The following is a 22,352-nucleotide window of genomic DNA, read 5'->3' as shown; positions in this document are numbered from 1 at the left end:
TACACTTTTTGAATGGGCCCCATGCAAATTGGGGTGTTTACAACCCCAATAATACACAATAATATCTATTTCAAAAAATAATAGTAGCATTTATTAACTAATTTCAGACAATTAACCAAAATGTAATCAAATGAACATAAGCTTTAAATCCTAAACAAATGAGCATAAACTCTAAATCGTAAAACAATTTCATAAATAAATAATCAACTTCCAAAATAATTAACCGTATAAACAATTAATTGTAATCAATTCTAAACCCTAAAGATATGAAATTTCACAATCAATAGAGATGCATTTATAAACAAATTTCAAACAATCAGTGTGTAAAAACATACATGAACTCTCAATGTACTGAAATATCCCAAGCAAAAGAGATCAATCAATGTGTTCAAAACAAGATATTAGTGTAATGAAATAACCCTAAAAAATGTTGGGATCAAGACATGAACTCATTGGTATTAATAAAATTGAAACATACCTGAGATTAGTATGTTCAAAATGATGGCTTCAAATGTTAAAATTCATAACAAAATATCAGTGTGTTGAAATAACCTAAAAAAATCATGGGATTAAGACATGAATTCATCTGAGTTAAAGAAATTTGAAAAGCACTACATACCTAAGATCAGTGTGTTCAAAACAATGGCTTCAAGTGTTCAAAATGATGATTATCTCGAGTACAAATGATGACAATGGCTTGAAAACGAGCACGAGTTCCAACAAAAATGGGGGTCGAGCATGAGTTCTAACGAAACTGGAGATCAAGCGCAAGTTCTAACGAAAATAAGGGTTTAGGATTTCGAAATATCTATGATTTACATTTAGATTTAGAGTGGTGATGAGAGAAATCGAAGAAAATCGAGAATTTAGGGTTTTGCTTCAGCGTTTATGTTGAGTTTGAAGTGTTTGATCAATCGATTAGAGTAAGTGTAAGAGGACAAGGAAAATTTTGTACTTTTACATTTGTGAGGGTATTTCATAATCCTTTTCGTTTGCACAAAATTGTTTAAGTTAACATTTTGACCAACTCAACGAAGGTCCTAGGGGTAGATTACATCTTGCATTTTGTAGGGACCCTAATTTCGACTATTTCGCTAGGTAATACAAACTTACCCATCATGATTTTTGAATGCCAAATGGCAATTTCAACAAGCTTTAAAATTTTACTATGTTAGTAAGGCTAGACTTTATTCTTCAAAATTACATGTGGTCGATTCACATTGGCTATTTATCTTGTTTTTCAACTACGTCAAGATAACTTGCCCTTGAAACTACTTCAAAAATGTGTAATATTCATATTCTATTATTTAAAAGGATATTATAGTAACTTCACGTCATAAGAAGCAGACGAGCATAAGCTAAGCTAACTACTTTCAGGCTTTTTGGCCAATTCGGCTGCATTTCTCCAAAAGAGAGCATCATCACACCATTACACAGACAGAAGAGAGAGAAAGTAGAGAGAGAAAAAGAATGTCTTCAATTAACACTCTTTCGAACAACAACAACAATGGCGGAAGACAGACATATTGGTGTCACGAGTGCGACATGAGTGTTTCTCTCTTCTCTTCTTCTCCTCTTCTTCTCTGCCCTCATTGTCAGGGCGATTTCCTTGAAGAAATGGAACTCAACCCTAACCCTAACCCTAACCCTAATTTCTCTTCTCTTCCTCCTCCTCTCCACACTTTCCCCAATCTTTCTCCTTCACCTCCTCAAACCCTAACTCCAACCGAAGACGATGATCTCGATCCCTTCCAAATCCCTCCAACTCTTCGTCTCTCCAACGCTTACCTCCTAGACCGTTTGATCCAACATCTCGCAGATCCCGATGAAGATCCCACCACCACTACTACTCAATTCCACCACCATCATTCCTCCTCCTCTCCTGCCTCCAAATCCTCCATCGAATCGATCCCAACTGTCAAGATCACTAGTTCTTTCTTAGCTTCCGATACGATTCTCTGCGCGGTCTGTAAAGACGAGTTCTTAATCGATGTGGAAGCCAAGCAATTGCCTTGTAATCACATTTATCATTTCGATTGTATTCTTCCTTGGCTTTCGCAGCATAATTCTTGCCCCGTTTGTCGATTTTGTCTCCCGACTGATGAGACCGAGAGGAGATCGAGTAGTGGTGTTGCTGTCAGATTGAGGAGTTTGGTTGATGAAGAGGAGGATTTATTTGGGATGGAGAGGACTTTGAGGCATATTGTAAGGAGACATAGACTTGTTTTTCCTTTGAGATCGAATTCTTTGGGTACATCTTCATCACCGACTCGGATGGCTCAAGCCGAGACGAGTTCGGCTGGACCGGCAAATAGTGGGGAGACCGTGTCGAGCTTTCCGGTTGAAGGAAGCAGTAGTGTGGGTGTTGGTGCAAGTGGAAGATTGGTTGAGGATGGTGATACTGTGATGTCTGAAGTTAGGGGAGGTTTGATGGATTGAGTGACTTCAGGTATGATTTTTGGGATAATTCCTTTTTGTGTTAATGTTTGATTTTGTTTATTGAAATTGATCTCTTTTGGTTTGATAGAAATGGGATTAATTTGATATCTCATTTAAATTACAAGACCAATTCTAGTTAATTGGGTCTAAGAAATTTAGGAAAGGTTAAACATTTTTTATTGAAGTTATGGAACCAATTATAATAGATGATAGAAGTCAAGCAAACTTTATCATTGGAGTCCAATCTCTAATTTCCTTGATCTCATGAATTCTTCTGTTTTTTTTTTTTTTTCTAGATCATATGACCATAATAAGACTATTTAATTGAGTGTTTCATAGTTAATTTTGTTGATAGTGGTATCTCTATATTGTTTATATAGTTAGATTGCTTTTCATCGAAAGACAGTATGCTTCTTTAATGAACATAAAGGCTCCATCTGAAGTGGCATATTGTAGTATTTGGTCCCATAAATTCTAGATGTGTCACCGAAATGAAAGTTAGGGTGCCAAGCTCATATCTTTGACCTGTTGTTGCTAACTCTAGAAAGTACGGAAATTATAGGTAGAAAGTTCGGTAAGTTGACTGTCAAGCCATGTATTGTGGCAAGCATTTCCAAGTAACTGTGGTATTATGGTATATAATATACACATATTTATATTAATGAGTATATTGATGATATTCTTTGTTTTCATTTTTTGGATAGGTATAGGGTTAGTGGTTAGCAAATGAAGGTGTGTTCAAGGGGGGTTTGAACTTAGAACGTGGAAACAACACTCCACACATCTTACCACTTCATAATTGTTTTTATTGTATATGTCCCAAACTCTCAATTTGACTTCAATAGGGACATTTCCACGGGTTGCACTTGCACCTACTCGAGAGGATAAGAGTTTTTCTTGCTTTAGATGGCATCATATCATAATTTTGCTCAATGCTACTAACAACTGTTTTGAAATCTAACTGGATTGTATATCATTGAGTAGGTTCCAAAAGGAGTTGGGATTCCATTTATTGGACTGTAAAGTGCATAAAAATTTCTCCTTATGAGTTAAAAGGGATTCCATTTTTTGTATCTTCTTTTTTATGTTGCTTTGTTCCCTTTCCTGTAAAGGAGCATCTCTCTGCCTCTTGCTTTTATTCTTATTTAAATTTTATACTTAGTAAAAATATATACACCTATGTATACCACTGGATATTGATTATGCCATGGAAAATGCGATAAACTATCTAGAAATGGCATATGCGCTTGCATTTGACAATCGTGAGTAGGGGTGGCAATGGGTCGGGTCGTGTTTGTGTCGTGTTGAGGCAAGGGTATAATGAAAATTTACCAGACTCAAACCTGACCCATTTAATAATTGTGTCAAAAACTTGAACCCAAACACAACCCATTTATAAGTAGGTATACCTGACCGGACCCACATATAACCTGTTTAATAAATTTCTAATCTTTATTGGAATAAATAAGTTTCATTTGCACCACCAAAAATAAAATACCATTACTAAAAATAAAGTCACGCAATAATAAACCAATGTTTACCAACATAAATTAAGTATCGCTAAACATAAACTAAGTTTTATCATAAAAAATGGGAAATTTTAAAAAATTCTTAAATATTTGTTAAAATATTTAAAACTACACGTTAATGACAAAATAACTAAACGTGTCAAAAATGGGTTAAGGGGGTTGATGCCCCTAACCTGGACCCGACTCATTTAATAATTGTGTTAAATAGGTTGACACTAGTATGATCCAAGCCCATTAATCTCGTGTCGTTTTCGAGTCATGTTCGTGGGTCGTGCCAAGATTGCCACCCCTAATCGTGAGTACATTAACATCACTTCTTTGTTGAAGTAAGCCCAATCTAATTTGTATAGAGAAAACCTTTTTCTAGCATCCTAAAGAAGGATCAATCTTTTCATATAGGCTTTCTTTCACTCAATTCCTAAGCCATGACATTCATCATCAGCATCATCAAAGCCTTATTGTAACCATGGCCTTAAGTTAATTGAGTGGTCAAAGGCTGCAACATAAGACTATGTGAGAATGTCCCTAATAACTGTTTTCTGACATTAAAGAACTACAAAATAAAAGTAGATACCAATTCAAATGGCTGACCTAGAAATCTCTTGTAATTTTACAATTTTATTCTTTCGTCTTGGACACCTCAACTAAATTCCTTCCACTCCCACTTTTTATTTATTTCTTTATTTTTCTTCAATCTTGCTTTCTCCATCGTGTAGGTATACAATTTTCTGTGGAGTACTTGTGTTTAATGGATGTTAGTCCCAATGTATATTGATCCACAAGTGGTTCCCTTCCAATAGAAACTAATCTCCTTGTGTATATACGAGACTTTTGGTTATCACAGTAATATGATGTTAGATTGACTTCTTCGATATTAAAAGACTTATACTAGATTCCCTCCTTAACATGATTATTTTTTTCATTGTGCGCGCGCGCGCGCGTGTGTGTGTGTGTGGTGGGGCTGGGCTGGGTAAAATGTATAGATTTCATTAATAAAAACAAAAGAAGTTGATAGAGAGAAAGGAAGGCTTAACGGTCAAGGAGACCTCCTGAAGAGCACAACCCAGCCAAACCCGATTACTAGAAAGAAAATGTCCCACTCTCTCACAGAATCAATGAATCCCACTTAAAAATAAAGTCCTTGAAATTTGCTCCCCTGAACTCCTCATGCATCTTGACCAAAGAAACAGATTTGCTTTGATATTCATCATTACAGCACTCATTTCTTTCTCTTTATCTTTGTAAGATATCGTATTCCTCTCCTTCAAATACACCAGCAAATAGCATATAGGAGTAGACACCACCGGGTTCTACCTCTGCATTAAAAGCTTTTAACATGACTAGTTAGTAAGGACCAATGTAGATAAAAAAAAAGAAGAAAGAATTTAATACATATGAAATAATGAAAAGAAATGGGATCAGATAGCTTGCTATTGGGGAGGGATTTTTTATCCTATTTCTACAAGGAAATTCTCTACTCCATCCGACTAGTTCCCGGTTTGAGTCCCGGGTAACCCATTCTCAGATGAAAAATATATAAAAGAAAAATATACAAGGAGATGATTGACATTTTTCCCATTTTCTTTGCACCATTACGTAAAATTCACAGTGAACTTTACACAATTGATTAAATAGGTCAATGGTTAAGATTTTATCAAGAACATCTGACCGAACAAATATATACATAGATATCTTTCTATGGGATTATAGACCTTGATACAAGTGCGAGGAATGACTCATTTGAAGAGTTAGAAAGCACCGAGTAGAATGCTTTGACCAAGAACTCACCAAATCATGACCCTTAATCCAGCAATAATTTTCCTCCAAAGACCAGCCTCCCCTTCCCCAAATCTTGACAATTTTTTTTCCTACAAGACTTGATTCATTATCTCCACAACCATTATATTTGGTTTCTATGACTTTGCTACCGAGTTATAACGATATACTTTTCTAGGTCCTCAATCACCTGTACTTATTTCCAATTGTAGGAGCTGATGGTAGATCATTGGATTTCTGAAGTAAAAGGCGTTTTTGTGCCTTTTATTGCTTGATGTTGAAAACCTTCATAAATTTCATGATTATTCTTCTTATTTTACTATTTTTTAAATAAATTTTCATGAATGTGAACAAAATAAATTTTCCCTTATCATGCTTTTGAACATCAAGTGTCATCTTCTGGGCTTCTGGCATATATATATATATAACTTTTCACATATTTGTACCATTATCCATGCATTTAATTCAATTTATTTAAGTAATATTCATATTCAAAACTTCATCAACATCAAAGTTTTATTTCTAAAATTGAGTTTGGCTGAAGGAATCCTATTCCCTCACATCGGTCCGTCTCAAGCCCATCTCAAGCCCAGCCTTGAATTAAACCATCATTATTCATGTTGACAGGTTGCGAGTTTTTACATCGGCTGCCAGCCCTGATGTAAACTCTCCATTAGCTGGGCTTGGGAGCCACAATGTAGTAGAGTAACTTTACACGACTCTATAATGTCGAAATCAATATTATTTGTGTTACCATTGAAAGCTATACAGCATCCACGGATTTTTTTTATAATCATTTTTTCATTTATTTTTTATTTACTGATATAAACTTCATTTCTTTCCTCAACAGAAGATGTTACTCTAAACAGAGTTGAATGGAGAAAAAGATTCATGTTGCCTTCCCCAATATTAGGGATAAGGTGTAGACAATGACGATAAATTTTGTGTATCTTACCGACACAAAAAATATTATCTATATTTTGTGATAGTATTGTGCAGATGAATCAGTATGTCCAATTCCTTGAGATGTGTCAAAACGTTATAAAATTGCCCTAATTCTATGCCCACTGCGAGCTCAAAAACTGCAGCTTGGCACTCTTCCTTTGGTCAATTAAGCTGAGTTTGGATTGAGAGAAATGGAGAGAAGAGAAGAGAAATAAATGAGTTTTTCTCTATTTCTCTTGTTTGGATTGTTATGTGATGGGAGAGAAGAGGAGAAAAATGGAGAGAAATCTTTTAAAAATATTTTATTATGTCAAATCTGCTCTTGGATCTCTTTTAAAATATTTTAAAATTTCAAAGTTATCAAGTTATCTCCTGTCAATCCAAACAATGGTGGAGTGAGATTGAGTTTCTCTTCTTTTCTCCTCTTAATGAATTTCTCCTCTCTACTTCTCTCAATCCAAACATAGCCTTACCCTTTTATAAGAAGGGTACCTGACTTATTTTATTATTATTTTTTTTTTTTTTGGAATGAGCAAGCTATTTTTTGTTTATTTTAAGTATAGGAAGGGGTTTGAACCAAAGACCTTAGAAATACCACTTAGTTAAGTGGTCTTTCTTAGGGTACCTGACTTCATCAAGGGATGTTTATTTCCTATGTAAAAAGTTGTGATGAAGTTTGTGGTTCCTCGAAATGCGATTTGGGATTAAATCCTTTTGGTGATTATTTGAGATATCCCTTGGTTTTCAAATTGATGAGATGCCCCTTTGACTTTTTCTTCTTTTCTACTAATAAAAAATAACCTAAATTTTTTCTCTCATTTTCAACTTTAACAATCAAAAAGGGAAAAAAAAATACATATTTTTATATCTTTGAAGCACTTCAACTTTTATAGAAAATTAATTTTAATTTATTTAATTTCATCTTCAATCCCTTGTTTTGAACATTCTTTAGTCCCTAGTATAAAGCATAAAATTTTCAAGCAAAAGATCTCATCTTGTACTTAAAATTTTCTACCTTATTCTTTAGATTTGAAGATTAAAATAAAATATTATAAAAGATTGACAATTAGGGCGAATTTTTTTAACAAAGTTGTTGAAGATGCTTGGTTTTGGGAAGAGAATTCAAAGAGGTATTTCTAGGTTTCAAGATGATGATGAGGTTAAGATCATTTTTATTAGTCTATTGGATAAGACTGAGGTTAAGGGGGCATGTAGACATTTTGGGGAATATTTGAGATATATGTTATTGAATTGATGACATTGTCCCTTGAATTGGGTCTTCTCTCATAGATTAATGAGAAAAGGTCTAGATGCCTCTTCTTCAACCTCTAACCTAAAAAATAACTCTTCCATAAAACAAGTCATTTTCAAGCTCTGGCTTGAATCTGGCAATTCAGAGCCAACTATGTACGATTCCAACAAATCAAAATCTTTGAAGGAATTTGTTGATGTGGTTGGTTTGTGCAAGTGGTTTGAAATCAAAATGTTGTCTTGCAAAGCTCACTTATTTTTTTGTTGTTGTTGTTCCTGCTATTTGGTGTGAAGTATAGACAAAAAACCATTGTTGGTGCTCGGTATCATTCAACTATAAAATAAGGGGGTTACACGTTTTTAATAAATTCTTTTTAATTAAAAAATAATTGGCTATTTTATTGTATTTAGGTTTCGATTCATCCATGGGTAGGCTAATCTTTCAAATCCCTCTATTGGGTTGTCTGATCAGCAGAGCAGAGAGTAAGACAATAATGATCCGTCCATGGGTGGGCTAATCTTTTACCTTGCGGCATGGCATATATGCAATTCTAGTATTATTGAAACATTTCTGTAATTTTCACAACTTGGAAGATGTTTTGCAGTATCTATCAAACCAGTATTTATAGGTTGAAATATTCCCATCAGGTCCATTTTCATTCTCGATCATATTGGAGTTCATCAAATGCGAACTGGGTATGAACTCTTTCTGCAAATGCGAACCTGGGAACCTGGGTATGAACTCTTTCTGCAAATGCGAACCGCTCATGTACCAAGCCTATATGGCTCATTATTTAAATTGTTTAACACTGTTAAGCTCTTTGAGATGTATCTTTAGGCCACCCAGAACAAATGGCTATAGAGTTGCTATGAGCATTAGAAAGTCCTGTGTAGTAGGGGCCTACGATGAGTCCGACCAAAACAACCACTCCACTTTTCAAACACAAAAAATTTATCAATCATCACGCAGAGGAGGCCTACTTAAACTTTACTCAGAAAGAATGCTTAAACTCAATTCAGTTTGTGTTGTAATACAATAATTAGTTTAGCATACATATATAGAAATAAATGGATAAAAAAAACTCATCTGACCTCTTCAGTTGCTCCCGTATAATTCAAAAAATACAAGTTCCGTGTTTCTCGGAAACTCTCATAATGCAGATTACACTTGCTTCTTTGATCGAATGGGTGTTCATTGTAAACCCACTTCTTATGGTGTTTGTTACTCAATTGCAGTAAAGCTTTATCACTGAATCATAACCAGCAGTGAATAACCAAGGTTGCAATGGATGAAAGGTACAATCCATTATTCCTGCAATAAAAGCACAAAAAATAATGGATAATATCAGGAAGTAATTATTACAAAGAAAATGGGTCTGGCTAGTTTGCTTTCGTGTTCTTCCGAATGAAGAAAAATAATTGGTTGATGGACCGCAAAAATAAATCTGTGATAAACATACTAGACATCCCAAGATCTATAAGAAAAGGTGTTTTCAATCAACTAGGGCTTCAAATGGGTCAGGTTTGGGTCAGATCTGGGTATACCCATATTCAGATCTGGATTTTATATACAAATCTGACTTGGATCCTATTAGCTAAAACCATACTCGAACCATTCTGCTTTCGCTAAATACGAATCCAGATCCAACCCAACCGAATTACGTGATTTGGGTCGGTCTGGTAGAATAATTTTGGACCGTTCAACATTTTTTTGACTATATTTCTTTTCTACTAGCTATGCTACTCAATTTTACCATTATAACTCCTTTATTTTATAAGAGTTCATGTTATATTAAGGTAGTAGAAAAAAGATATTATAAAAATATAATTTTCAAAGCAATATATCATTTGGATCTAAGCGGATATAGGGACAGATCCGACTCAAGTCAAGGGACATCAACCCATGTTTTTATTTGGATCTACTCAAGGGCCCAAACCAGCTAAATTTGGATTTCGGATAAAATCCGACCCATTTTATGCCCTACAATCAACACTGAATACTGATAGGAACATCACCAATTTCATGTATACAGATGGTGTTTTCTTGACGGCTGAGTCTGACAATCAAGACAAATTTACTCGAATGATCCAATAAGATAAACAAGTCACATTTGATTAAAAATCTGTCACTCACCATCCCCGCCTTTTCTGTTCCCAAATTCCAAACAACTATAATAAAAATATAAAAAATAAAAAATGAAATAAAAGCAAATACAAGCACTGACCTCTTCCATTTGTGGATACATGACCTCGAAGAATTTGCAGTGGAACAATAAGAGGATTCTGATTAAGATCCGAATAAACCGTGCCATGCAAGACATATGCGGTGGCATCTTCGGAACTTGAAGCAAATAGAGGGTACGAACGATGGAAGGCAACATTTGTAATGTCCTTTTGGTGCAATCTGAGAATATCCAGTACCAAATGAGCATCAAACCATATAACCCAAAAATATAACTACGGCTTACAAAAATTATGCAGACCACAATGAACCGATAATTATAAAGGGGTAAGCTGTTTGATTAATTTAGAGAACTGCTATTGGCGCCCCAACTTTTTACTTGTTACACCCCAATTAAAAATGAAGAAAATAAGTAAATGGTTGAGAATAAATAAAAGTTGGGGTGCCAATAGAAGCGCTCTCATTTTTTGTTTTGCTAGATTTCTAATTTTTTTGGGTTCAGGATTTCATGTGAGCTTAATCATAATTTTAAATAACTACTAAAATTGTTTGAACAAGTGTTATAATGTTTAGTACCTCTGAGCCATAATTTGAGCCAAGCCGATAATGTTTGAAAAGTGTGTTTTTATCTTTAATTGGGATGTGACAAAAAATTTAAGAAATTGGTGTCTAATAAGTAAAAAAGTTGGGGTGCCAATAGTAGCTCTCTTAATTTAAAGCTGTATTTTCAACGACTTTGTGTTCAAATGGAACATTTGTGTTCAGTCCCAATGTAGTTTTAGTTGTACCCTTTAGTGTTTAGGCAGGTATCCTCAACCTCCTTTTTCGTAATAATAACTCTATACTTACCAAAACACAAAAAAAGACGGGAAAAAAAAACGTTTCCAAGCCACTAGATACATACACTAATTTGCGGTAAGGTTCAGACGAAAGATCCATGTCAAACCAACAAATTTTTCCTTCACGGCTTCCCACAATTACATTATCACCTACACAAGAGGGGACGTAGAAGAAATATATTAGAAAAGTTCAATACAAAAAGAACCTCCCCATTGTTGTTTACATCTAAAATGATAAATTGAGCAAATGAGAAACAACCAACCTCCAGGATGAATTGCAATGGAGGAAACCTCACGAACACCGGGCTCCAATTTCTTAATAAGCTTTTCCTTCAACAGATCATAAACACGGACAACTTTCTTTGTTGCAACGAAGATCATGGAACGATGTGGATGAAAAGCTGATGAAACTGGAAGCCCATGCAACTTAAATGGAATTCTTTGTGTGCTCTTTTTCGAAAGTTGGTGTATCAGTATTGCTCTTGAGTCACGTAAAATGAAAGGTCAAGGAATGCCATGTACACAAATACTAAATGCTGTTTGATATAAGATAAGAACAAATTTTGTACACTTTTTTTCCTGAATGATACATGAGTTGTGCATGAATAAGCACCCAAATAATATGGATAGCTCTTTTTAGAGAGCTTCTATTGACACACCAATTTTTACTAAAAGCACACCAAGATGTGTGCACTAAAAGTCTCCTCAATATCACATGAATTGGGGTGCCCTTAGTAAGAGCACCCCAAGATGTGCACTAAATTCTCCTTGATACTACATGAATTAAAGTGCCCTTAGTAAAAGTTGTTGTGGCAATAGACTGCCTCTATTTTTATTTTGGGGGTGCGTGTTAGACCCACACCAGGGACTAAGTTTTACCTTAGCAACCACGTAAACCTATAAAAGCTCTAAATGGGAGAGAAAGGCAGATATTTCAGAGGAGAAAAAAACTCTCAAAAATAAGGAACCGAGTTACCCCTATAACAATCAACCGAACAAATGGTAGACGTAGAAGTTAGTATGGATCAAGTGTAATAAACCACCTACGAAGTACTAAAATAAAGCATCTCTCAAGGATATCACCCGGCATTAGTGTAGTAAAGTAGTCTCCCCTACGATGCCATTCAACTGAGGACACTGCCTGCAAAAGCCCATAAAAGCTGTCAAATATATATCTTAGTAAGTAAAACATATAAACTGATATTAAATTCAATGACAATAATATAAGTTTTTTTTTTTAATAGATAATACTAGAATTTTACCAACAAAAACTACTAAAGGATGAAAGAAGACACATTAATGCACCTTAAGATGCTTCAATCTGATTCCTCCCTCGTGGTTGTCGTGTTGAAGCCAGTTCACTATGGATGTGCTATGATCTATACAAGCAGAAAGGATAAGCATATTTATTTATTCTAAGGCCCTGCTTGGGACACTGCAAATGTTTTGTAATGCAAATGGTATGTGATGGAAGATTTACAATTGCTTGGCAACCATTAAGAAATCTCTTGCAAATCTTTTGTTGTGGTCAGATATATTTGCAACACAAAATTTCTTTGTGATTTCGAGTTAAAATAAAACATGGAGAGAATTTAAATTTATTTAACCTCATCAAAGAAATTATTCAAATTACAAATATACCCTCAGTACTTGCTACATTAACATACATATGAATTTACAAAAGGTATAGTGACGTATATATCAGAATAACAAAAATACTTATCAAAGAAACTATTCAAATTAGTATTTGTTACAATAACATGCATATGAATTTCCAAAAATACCTCCATGATGAGGGATATTTTGTAATAAAATTAATGAGGTATTTTTGTAATTTTCATATACAAGTAAATGTTAAGATGAGATGTATTTTTGTGAATTCATATGCATATTATTGCAGTAAGTATCAAGGGCTACTTTTATATTTTAAATTTACTTTGAAGAAGTAATTTCAATATGCAATTTAATTTATCTTAAGGATATTTTCTTAAATTTATGTGCATATTGTTGTACCAAGTACTGAGGGTATTTTTATAATTTGATTAATTTCCTTGATAAGGAGTATTTAAGTAATTTTGCTATGCATAAGTTGGATTCAAATAATTTAGCAAATGATTTCCAGTACTTTTTGAGACAAATCATTTGCTGAAATTTCTTAAGAATTTAGGTTTATCCATGCAAATTTTTTGCAATGCAAATCATTTGCATTGTGTAACCAAGCACCAATAAAATTGATTTTAGAAAATTATTTGCAATTGCAAATGATTTGCAGATTCCAAGTAGGGCATAAAAGAAAAAAATGATAATTGTAGGATACCAACCAGAGTCGTCCAGTGCTGCAGGTGTCTCAACACGTAGAAGTTCCTTAACCTTTTCCTGCTCTTCTTCAGTTCCAAGTCCAGTGTTTAGAAGTAGAACATCCTGCCCTCTTCACCATATAAGATAGTAAATTTCATTAAAAAAATTCCATGAATAAAAAATTCAATAAAATATAAACCAAGCAATCTTCAAGTAACCAAAAGCTTTTGAACATTTATTGAGAAGCAATGCGAAAGGACTTACACAGACACCGCCAAGATAGGAAGGCCTGGCACGGGATTCCAGGCAACACAATTGACAGCTTCACCAACCTTAAATACTTTAAGGGTTCGACCAACATCGACATCCCAAATACGCACGGTTCCATCAGTTGAACCTACAGACATAATTGGAGATTTTAAGACACCATACAAAATAATCTATTTATTCCTAAAAAATTAAAGCAAGATGAAAACCAAAAGATATAATCCTGAACCTGAAGCAAGCCATCTGCCCGACACTTCGATGGAAATTGATAGAACAGCACCCATGTGGCCTTTATACTCAAGATACAATTTTGATGGGTAAGGCTTTAGATCTTTCGGACTGGGTAAATTGGGCTTTAGAATTTCGGGATCAATGTGAATCTGAAGAAAATGAACAAAAAGGATATAATTCCAAGTTGCTATTATCAATGGCTATGAAGATATAATTACATGAGAAACTGATATAGCACATATTTGTTCTATTATGTAAAACCATCTCTTACACGTCTCTTCCGCGTTCTAGGACATAAGTATAGGTCTAAACAACGATCGAATGATTCCTTCAGAGCAGCCTCATAAGCTGGAACACTTCGTAGAGACCCGAACCTAAAGTAAATGGATATCGGTTAAAAGGTTTCACAAGGTTGCATTATCAAACAAAAGAAGCTAAACACTAAACCCTAAACAAATAATTATAAAGCAACCCTATCATACCTTCTTGGAATAAACTTAGGGCGGTCTTCCTCATACATAAGTTGGTAAGAATTGATCTCTTCTTGGGTAGGAACATATTCTACTGAAGGATTGTATGATTCCTCGTGACCTTAAAGAAGAAGAAATGAAAATTAAAGTTTAAAGATCAAGTTTCTTTAAGGTGGTAAAGCAATGGCCTACTATAATAACCCATAGACAGATTAAGCAAAACGAGAAAATACCAGCTAGTTTTGGTTTTGGTGCAGGAATGTAACTTAATCCATGCCCAGCCTTCTCTGTAGAGCTGGAATCATCTCCCCACAATAGATATAATTGTGGTTCTTCCTTCGGTTGATTGATCTTTATATTCCCATTCCTAATTCCTCTGACCAACTCAACAACCTGTCCATTCAAGAAGATGAAACATGAAACTAACACTAAAGAGTGGATAATCCTCTCAGTTACAAGCCTTTCAGACACAACTATTTTTTTTTTTTTTTTGATAAGTAGATCAATTGTATTAAAAAAGGACAGACCCAACTAATAAATACAAATAAAATATAAAGACATTCATACAACATCGGTCAATTTAGAAGCAAATAATTTACACTGATATCAGAGAAAAACTAAGGCAGGTGACACTGAAGCATTACCATCTCACACACACACACATAGGGTCCCATTCGGCAGCTAAAATTGGGAGCCAAAAATTTTCATATATGGGTTAGAAGTTTGGGAATGGGCTGCTTTTTTGTGAAATAGTGAGGATGATCTCCTCACCATATAGATCATCCTCACAAAAAATTAACCCTTTCCGAAACTTGTAACCCCATCAAAAGTGGTTTACAAATTGATCCATGATTCTTCAACTTGTGAATTGGGGTTAGAAGTTTTGGAATGGCTGGTTTTTTGTGAGGATGATCTCCTCGCCATAGAGAACATTCTCAAATAAAATCAACCGATTCCGAACTTCTAGCCCATATAAGGCAACATTTTGGCTGCCAAACATTGCCCGTACATACATACAGGAAGTAGTCCTTCCAAACATGCCTCAATCAATATACAAACTTTACTAACCCTAGTATCTTCTCATATCATGCAGAGCATAGGGGAGGAATTACCTTTTTGCTTTCCCATTTTGAAGGAATAAATCGCCTCTTCGGCTCTGGTGCATTAGACAATGGATGCTTGGCACCATCCCATGCAAACCAATCAACATAAGGCTGCATAAGAGACATGGGAAATATATTCAAATTTCTTCATGAACAAAATTAAGAACATAGATGGATTATGAAGGAGAAAATTGAAACTAACAACTATATCAGCAAAATAAAAAATGAGGACGACAAATATGAAAAAAATAAAAATTACATAATAATCAATGAGAAAGTACAGACCGCATATGGATCAACTTCAGCATGTGGAGTCTTTCCTTTCAGCAATCTACGAATTATTTTTGTCTCTTGTTTTGTCAGCTCCACCTCCTCATCATTGTACTCATCATAAATTTTGCGCCTAAACATACATGTGTACATTTAAAAATGAGCATTTTAGATAAAATGACAGAATGAAATGTAAAACAGGAACTCTAGGAAGCAAACCAAAAGGTGCAGCTCACCATGCTATCCCACTAATAATAAAAAAAGTTGGCTAGTAAACCGGCTCAACTTTTTTTTGATAAAACTTAGCTAGTAAACCGGCTCAAATGGTTATTATATTGTTTCATAGTTCTTTTTTTCATTTTTCAGTCAAGTAATGGTAAGCATTTATCTGTTCAAACTTTTTTGTCTTTTGGCAAAGTGGCAAACTTGTGCTTCACCATTTCTATTGCTTATTAAAAAGATACCATGACAATAAGTGATTGAACCTAAATGGGGGAAAAGTTATGTAATTTATAGCTAAATTGATAGAGTAAGAACCATAAAACTTAGACCAGAGACTCAGTTGATGAGGCTGAAAAGTCAAATATGAACCAACAAGGGGTTGGTGAGATGGCTAGGACTATGCCTCAGGAAGCATTGGTCATGAGTTCGAATCACTTCACCCCTTGTTAGCCAGCACCCCAGTGCTTTAAAAGGCCAGGTACACACGTGCTGGAAGTGGTGACGGGCATGTCCATGGGATTAGTCGGACGAAGTCCGGATACCCATGTATCAAAAAAAAAAAAAGTCCAAAATGTTAGATGAGTAGCAAATAAAAATATATATAGGGGAATCTAAAGGAAAAGTTATTCACAAAAGGATACTTGGGGGCATGATGACGTGCCAAATATCACTAAAGAAAAAAATGAGATATAATGAGACCAAAGTCACCAAAGTCGCGGACTTTTTCAAAAAATCGTGTTTAAATCCCGATTTTAAAGACTAACAATTAAATCACGACTTTTTGAAAAAGTCGCAATTTAAACACACCAAAATGTTTTTTTTTTTTTTTAGAAGGGTTTTTTCAAAGACCATTTATTCTTAAGTTTAAAATAGGATTTGATGATATAAATGATAACATCACTTAGTAGAAAATTTTATATTGTATTAACACTATTTCAATTTTTTCCCGATTTTTTTCGACCTTTTCCCTTGCTGACTTCTTTTCCGAACCCCAACTTGGTGACTATGAACGAGACTTGGAAAAAGAGTAGAAACAAGAAAAACTTAATGCATAAAAGTGATAAAAACAAAGAGGTTGGTAAGGGAGAAAAGACAAAGCAAATGATGATCAACAAAAAGGCTGGAAACTAAAAAAAGTGACAAATTAAAGGTGTTAAGAGGTCACGAGGCTTCATTGAAAGTAAAGGGCATTACTCAGACTATTACCATTGCTTATTAGATAATCTAAGGAACCACACAATAAATGAGCAGATTAGAAAAAATGAAGTTGAGTGAATTTAATAGTATAATATGCTATTGAACTCTTATGTCCTAATTATTTTAATCAACTTAAGAATCAAGAAATTTTTTGAAGATTAATTGTTGATATTAACTGGTCCTCTGAGGAAATGGAGGGGCTCTTTGTTCAGTAGTCATTAAGGTTAAATCTTTGATGCATTTTTGGTATTGAATTTGTAAATAGTATAAAGGAATTCATTTTGACGAGATCTATAAATGTAAAAAAAAAAGGTGGGGGAGAGAACAAATCTTTTATGGTAAAAAATTCATCAATCTTAGTTATTTTTCAAGAAGAAAAAGAAAAAAAGGGTTTTGTTGAATTTCAAGTATTCAATTTCACTAATAAGATAAGGAGACTTACTTCACATTTGCAAGTTAAGTTCTAGATGGGATGGTGACAACTGTTAATAGAGAGTTTTTTTTTTTTTTTTCCGGGGGTTGTGTTTATGATGGTAGTCACTTGTTTTTCCCTTGTTTAGCTGGAGATTTTTTGGTGAGGCAAATTCTTCCCCCTTTCTCTTTTTGTAGCGTGGACTTTTTCCATTTTTCATTGTAGTTATCTTTCAAAAAGTTCAACTAGTTTTTCATTAAAAACATAAGTACCAAAATTGTTTTGTTGATTTAAGTGGCTAGAGTTACCACACTACAATTTTGATGAGATAACTACAATCATTAGTAACCATGTAATGGACCATTTCAATATTGATTGACATATACAAAGATTTCAACTTGAAAAAAAAAAAAAAAAAAGATGCTTAATCCTCTAACTACCTCATCCCATGTGAAAGGGAAATTGCAATATCCAAATCCTAATATTTCAAGTTGAATTCTTTTAAACCAAAAGCATTTGATGCAAAACATTGAATGGTGAGGGTAAATCACATAGGATCAAATAGAGGCAAGCAAAAGACACATGTATCACATATCGATCTCATTTTGAGAATAGATTTCATTTTTAAATTATTTTTGTACTGTTGATAGTTTTGAATTGCTGGTTCTCATTGGAAACTTACCTTGGTGATATATTCTAGGTTTTCATATGAAACTAATTACTTGGGGGGAAAGGTATTTTCCTTAAATATAGGATGTAAGGGGAGCCACCCTAGGAAAATTGCTAGTAATATACTTAAGAAACTATTTGACTTGACCCCTCCCTCCCCCCTCCCTCCCTCCCCCCCCCCTTTTTTTCAATCCAAATTGGGGTGGTGTGACTATGTCACTATTTCCAAATGGTAAATGCCATGAAATATATCACTCGTTTTCTATTCGATTATTATCTATTCTTATTCTAATCTAATAGAATCAAATCAGACTAAGAATAGATAAAACAATTTGGATAAATAAGCTTCACGATATCCTTCTTACTGATTACCAAGAATTTGAACAGAAAATAGATACATTTCAGGGCAAGTCATTATCGACAGACATTAGCCATTTCTTGACTCCAATGGGTAAATTAATTGGGGAACCTACACCGAATTTGAAAGGCCTTTCTGAGGTAGAGTCAGCTCTACCTTCTCTACATAATGGTGTTGAATCTGTCAAGGCCCCCGTATTGTGTTGATTCCACACAAACCCTAACCTAGAACCATGATACTATTGTCATTCTAAATCAATGTAATTTAAAGAATGAGATGTGGAACCATGACTTGAGGTTGTACACTTGTAAGGAAGAGAATTTTTTCTTAGCACTCCTAGAGTCTTGAGAAATTTTTTGGAAGAAGACCCTGAAGATATCTTACTTCACTCCATTTGGAGAGCTTTAATTCAATCTAAGTTAGATTTCTCTTATGTGAATATCATCTTGGATTAGGGTCCTTAGCCTCTATCAACTTAATCGATAAGAAAGAAACATCTGTGATGAATGGGCTTCTAGGAAAGTGGTGGAGGAAAGCATTTTTCCCTTAGCATTAGTCCATTTCTCTATGCTCCTTAGGTCTCTTCCACTCGCTCCAATAATTTTCTTTAAAAATTTTGATTAAATCAAAAGGGAAAAATAGTGCAGAATGTGAAATGTGTTCCAAAACACTATGTAAGGTAAGGTAAAGATGAAAATATGGATTGAACAAAAATCAAACGAATCCTATGGAGTTTCTCATTTGGTCCAACCTGTACTTTGATGAATTCATTCAATCCCACCACTTCACCATTTTTCACGCATGTTCAACTACACCTCTTTCTGCAGTGGCTTGGCAGGCAATGTTAGTCTTGTAATGCTTTTAATGCCAAAGGCAGAATCTTAGGAAGTATCCTACCATTTGCAATTTTCTAGCACATTTGAAAAGAAAAGAATGCTAGAACCTTTGAAGAAAAAGAACATAAGATATCCATTGTAACTTTCGACATCAAAGCATTGTCATTTCTTCAACCAACACAAACAAAGAATTCAAAGATTTTTTTCCCCAAGGACTTTGTTTTTAAAGGGGAATCAATAATGGTATGTGTGTAGGAATTTCGAGTTGCCCTCGTTCAAGGTGGTATTTCTATGGTCATTGGTGTCTTTGGGTTGGGCTCTGTGAACCTCTCTTTGAGCTTGCCTCCATCTATATAATTTTTGATTTTTTATTACTATATGCAATTTGCTACATCCACTAAAGTTTTCAAAAGGAAACCCTAAAATTACAATACAATCATCAAATAACAGTTAAAAAAACCTAAAAGTGCGACAGCTTGCATAGTTACGCTTAGATGAAAAAATTACCAATTTTTTGAGTCATCAACCCCATCTAAAAATGAATCAAGCTTATCTTTTCTAGGTTTCTTCTTGATCTTCTTCCCACTAATATCATACCCAATGTGCTCTTCATCCTTATACCATTGCAGTGGAACATCTCCAATAGTATTTCGAGAAGGGACCTATAAACTCATTAAAAAAGTTGTCAATTAAGATTGAAAAATGGTTCAAAATTAAATCGTTTTCTTTTTTTTTGTTGAGAAAACGAAGAACACGGAGCAAACCTCATCTTCAGAGGAATCGCTTTCTTCGACTCTATAATCTGCTTCAACCTCTCCATCTTCAGCTACCATCTGATCAAAATATTAAATCAGATACTCCAAAAGTGAAATTTTCAATTAATGTAGAAGTAAAATCAGTATTAATAGAAGTGGGGGAAAAAAAACCTTGTTTGAAAGGGTTTTCGTTTCTGGGTTTTTCGATTCTTCTATTTTTTTACTATTTTTTGTCTTTTTCACATTATTCTTCTTCACCTCCTCTACTGGATCGAGTATAACAGATCTCTCTTCTTCTTCTTCATGATTTAATAATTTCTTCTCACTTCTCTTCCTCTTCTTCATATCTTTTACCGTACGAACCAAACGAGACGATTTCTCCAAAAACCTCTTTTCCATCTTAGAAATAAACCCTAAACCTGTGACAGAGTAGTGAAGGAGAGATTTAACAGAGCAGAGAAGGAGAACTAGGGTTTTTTTTTCTTTTTTTTGGGTTAACTCATTGTTTTAAAACCCAGATTGCCATAACGAGTCGCCTCGTCGTACACTTGACTTTTTAGGACACTGCGCTGACGATGTGTGTACGGACATCGATGCTTTTCACTCGTATAACGAGAAAAACATGTACAGATCAATGCAAATCTCGAGGTAAGAGCAGTGTTGAACGCAGTGTACTCCGAAGGCACTTTATCATTTTTCTTTAAGACATGATGCAAAGGACTCTACATTTGAGAAGAATAAGGCTGCAATGACCTCAAGCTGAACCTCATATCGCACTTCATGACACATGAAAATTGATGAAATCATAGATGCTTTTTCACTCGTATCTCAATGAAAAGCATCTATGATTTCTATCCACTTTCATGACATAAAGTGTGATATGAGGTTCTAACTTGAGGTCACTCTAACATGACACAATAATCCCTAATAAGCAATACGGATAGACCATTTAAGTCTCACTTAATAAAATCTTAACTTATCAAGGATCTTTTGAGGATTCTTTTAAGAAAAATACTCTTTTAACAACTTTACAAAATGTGTGTATGGACATCGATGCTTTTCACTCGTATCACGAGAAAAACATGTATAGATCAATGCAAATCTCGAGGTAAGAGAAGTGTTGAATGCAGTGTACTCCGAAGGCACTTTATCATTTTTCTTTAGGACACGACTGCAAAGGACTCTACATTGAGAAAAATAACGTTGCAATGACCACAAGCTAAACCTCATATCACATTTCATGACACGTGAAAGTTGATGAAATCATAGATGCTTTTTCACTCATATCTCAATGAAAAGCATCTATGATTTCTATCCACTTTCATGACAAAGTGTGATATGAGGTTCCACCTTGAGGTCACTCTAACATGACACAATAATCCCTAATAAGCAACACGGATAGATCATTTAAGTCTCACTTAATAAAATCTTAACTTATCAAGGATCTTTTGAGGATTCTTTAAGAAAAATACTCTTTTAACAACTTTACAGAATGGTTTGATGTAAAAATATCTAAAGTCAAATAAAAAATTTAACCAATTTATTTGGTTATTAATATTTCTATGAAAAATAAAAAATAAATATTTTATTTATTAAAAGTTATTCATAAATTCAACATAATTTTATTTTGACTCATTTAAGTCGACTTACTAATTTTTGAGTTGAATCAATTCAATGAATATTCAAGTCGAATTTTAAAATTATGTTTTAATTATTGACAATTATTTATATATTTAAGAAAACTTACATACATATCCATTTGATGGTGATAATGACCATAATCATCTCCATCATCATCTTTGTCATAGTCATTGCCATCATCCATGTCAGTTAAAGACTACTAATTTTGGGAAGAAAAATAAGGATTTTTTTTTCATTTATATATTTTTGTCATTGTTCTATAAAAGATGATCATGATTAGAGGGCTTGTCATTAATTTTAAAATATAGGAATACGTAAAATATCATCAAATAGACACATTTATTTAAACATAAAAAATAGTTAAAAGGGTAGTAATGATATTTTCACTTTAAAAATTCTTTTAGACTAATATTTAATAATAATAAAAAGAGTACTAAAGAGTCCATATTTTCAAAAAATAATTCTTTACAGCCATTGTCCCTTTTTCTTTTAAGGGAAAATTATTAAAATAAATAATTGATTAATTAGTAATTATTAAAATAATAATAATTTTTACGAATTTATCAAAAAATAATAAATTGGCGGTCCAATCATCGATTTTTTGTGTTGACAAAAATACCCCCATGAAAACCAGCGGTTGGACCGTCGATTGTCACACCCTT

General features: G+C 34.0%; 2 protein-coding genes across 2 annotated transcripts; one reads left to right on the top strand and one right to left on the bottom strand.

Moving 5' to 3' along the window:
- The first annotated feature begins 1,381 nt into the window (after positions 1 to 1,381).
- Positions 1,382 to 6,748, top strand: LOC147381923 (E3 ubiquitin-protein ligase RING1-like). The gene is made up of 2 exons (XM_086429824.1): positions 1,382 to 2,449; positions 6,595 to 6,748. The coding sequence occupies exon 1, from the start codon at positions 1,471 to 1,473 to the stop codon at positions 2,437 to 2,439; it is 969 nt and encodes a 322-aa protein (XP_086285950.1). The 5' UTR covers positions 1,382 to 1,470; the 3' UTR covers positions 2,440 to 2,449; positions 6,595 to 6,748.
- A 2,179-nt stretch (positions 6,749 to 8,927) lies between these two features.
- Positions 8,928 to 20,531, bottom strand: LOC147381922 (ribosome biogenesis protein BOP1 homolog). The gene is made up of 17 exons (XM_086429826.1): positions 20,221 to 20,531; positions 20,059 to 20,127; positions 19,802 to 19,956; positions 15,616 to 15,733; positions 15,340 to 15,441; positions 14,461 to 14,620; positions 14,240 to 14,348; positions 14,029 to 14,131; positions 13,756 to 13,906; positions 13,524 to 13,656; positions 13,283 to 13,389; positions 12,267 to 12,340; positions 12,005 to 12,102; positions 11,225 to 11,442; positions 11,027 to 11,111; positions 10,166 to 10,344; positions 8,928 to 9,252 (listed from the first exon to the last, which is right to left on the bottom strand). The coding sequence occupies exons 1-17, from the start codon at positions 20,446 to 20,448 to the stop codon at positions 9,167 to 9,169; spliced, it is 2,175 nt and encodes a 724-aa protein (XP_086285952.1). The 5' UTR covers positions 20,449 to 20,531; the 3' UTR covers positions 8,928 to 9,166.
- Positions 20,532 to 22,352: the final 1,821 nt, after the last annotated feature.

The sequence above is a fragment of the Akebia trifoliata genome, unplaced genomic scaffold, assembly GCF_017979445.1.
Source record: "Akebia trifoliata isolate Shusen 1 unplaced genomic scaffold, ASM1797944v1 Contig00135_ERROPOS630964, whole genome shotgun sequence".
Classification (NCBI taxonomy): Eukaryota; Viridiplantae; Streptophyta; class Magnoliopsida; order Ranunculales; family Lardizabalaceae; genus Akebia; species Akebia trifoliata.
This window is presented reverse-complemented; position numbering and strand designations above follow the sequence as displayed.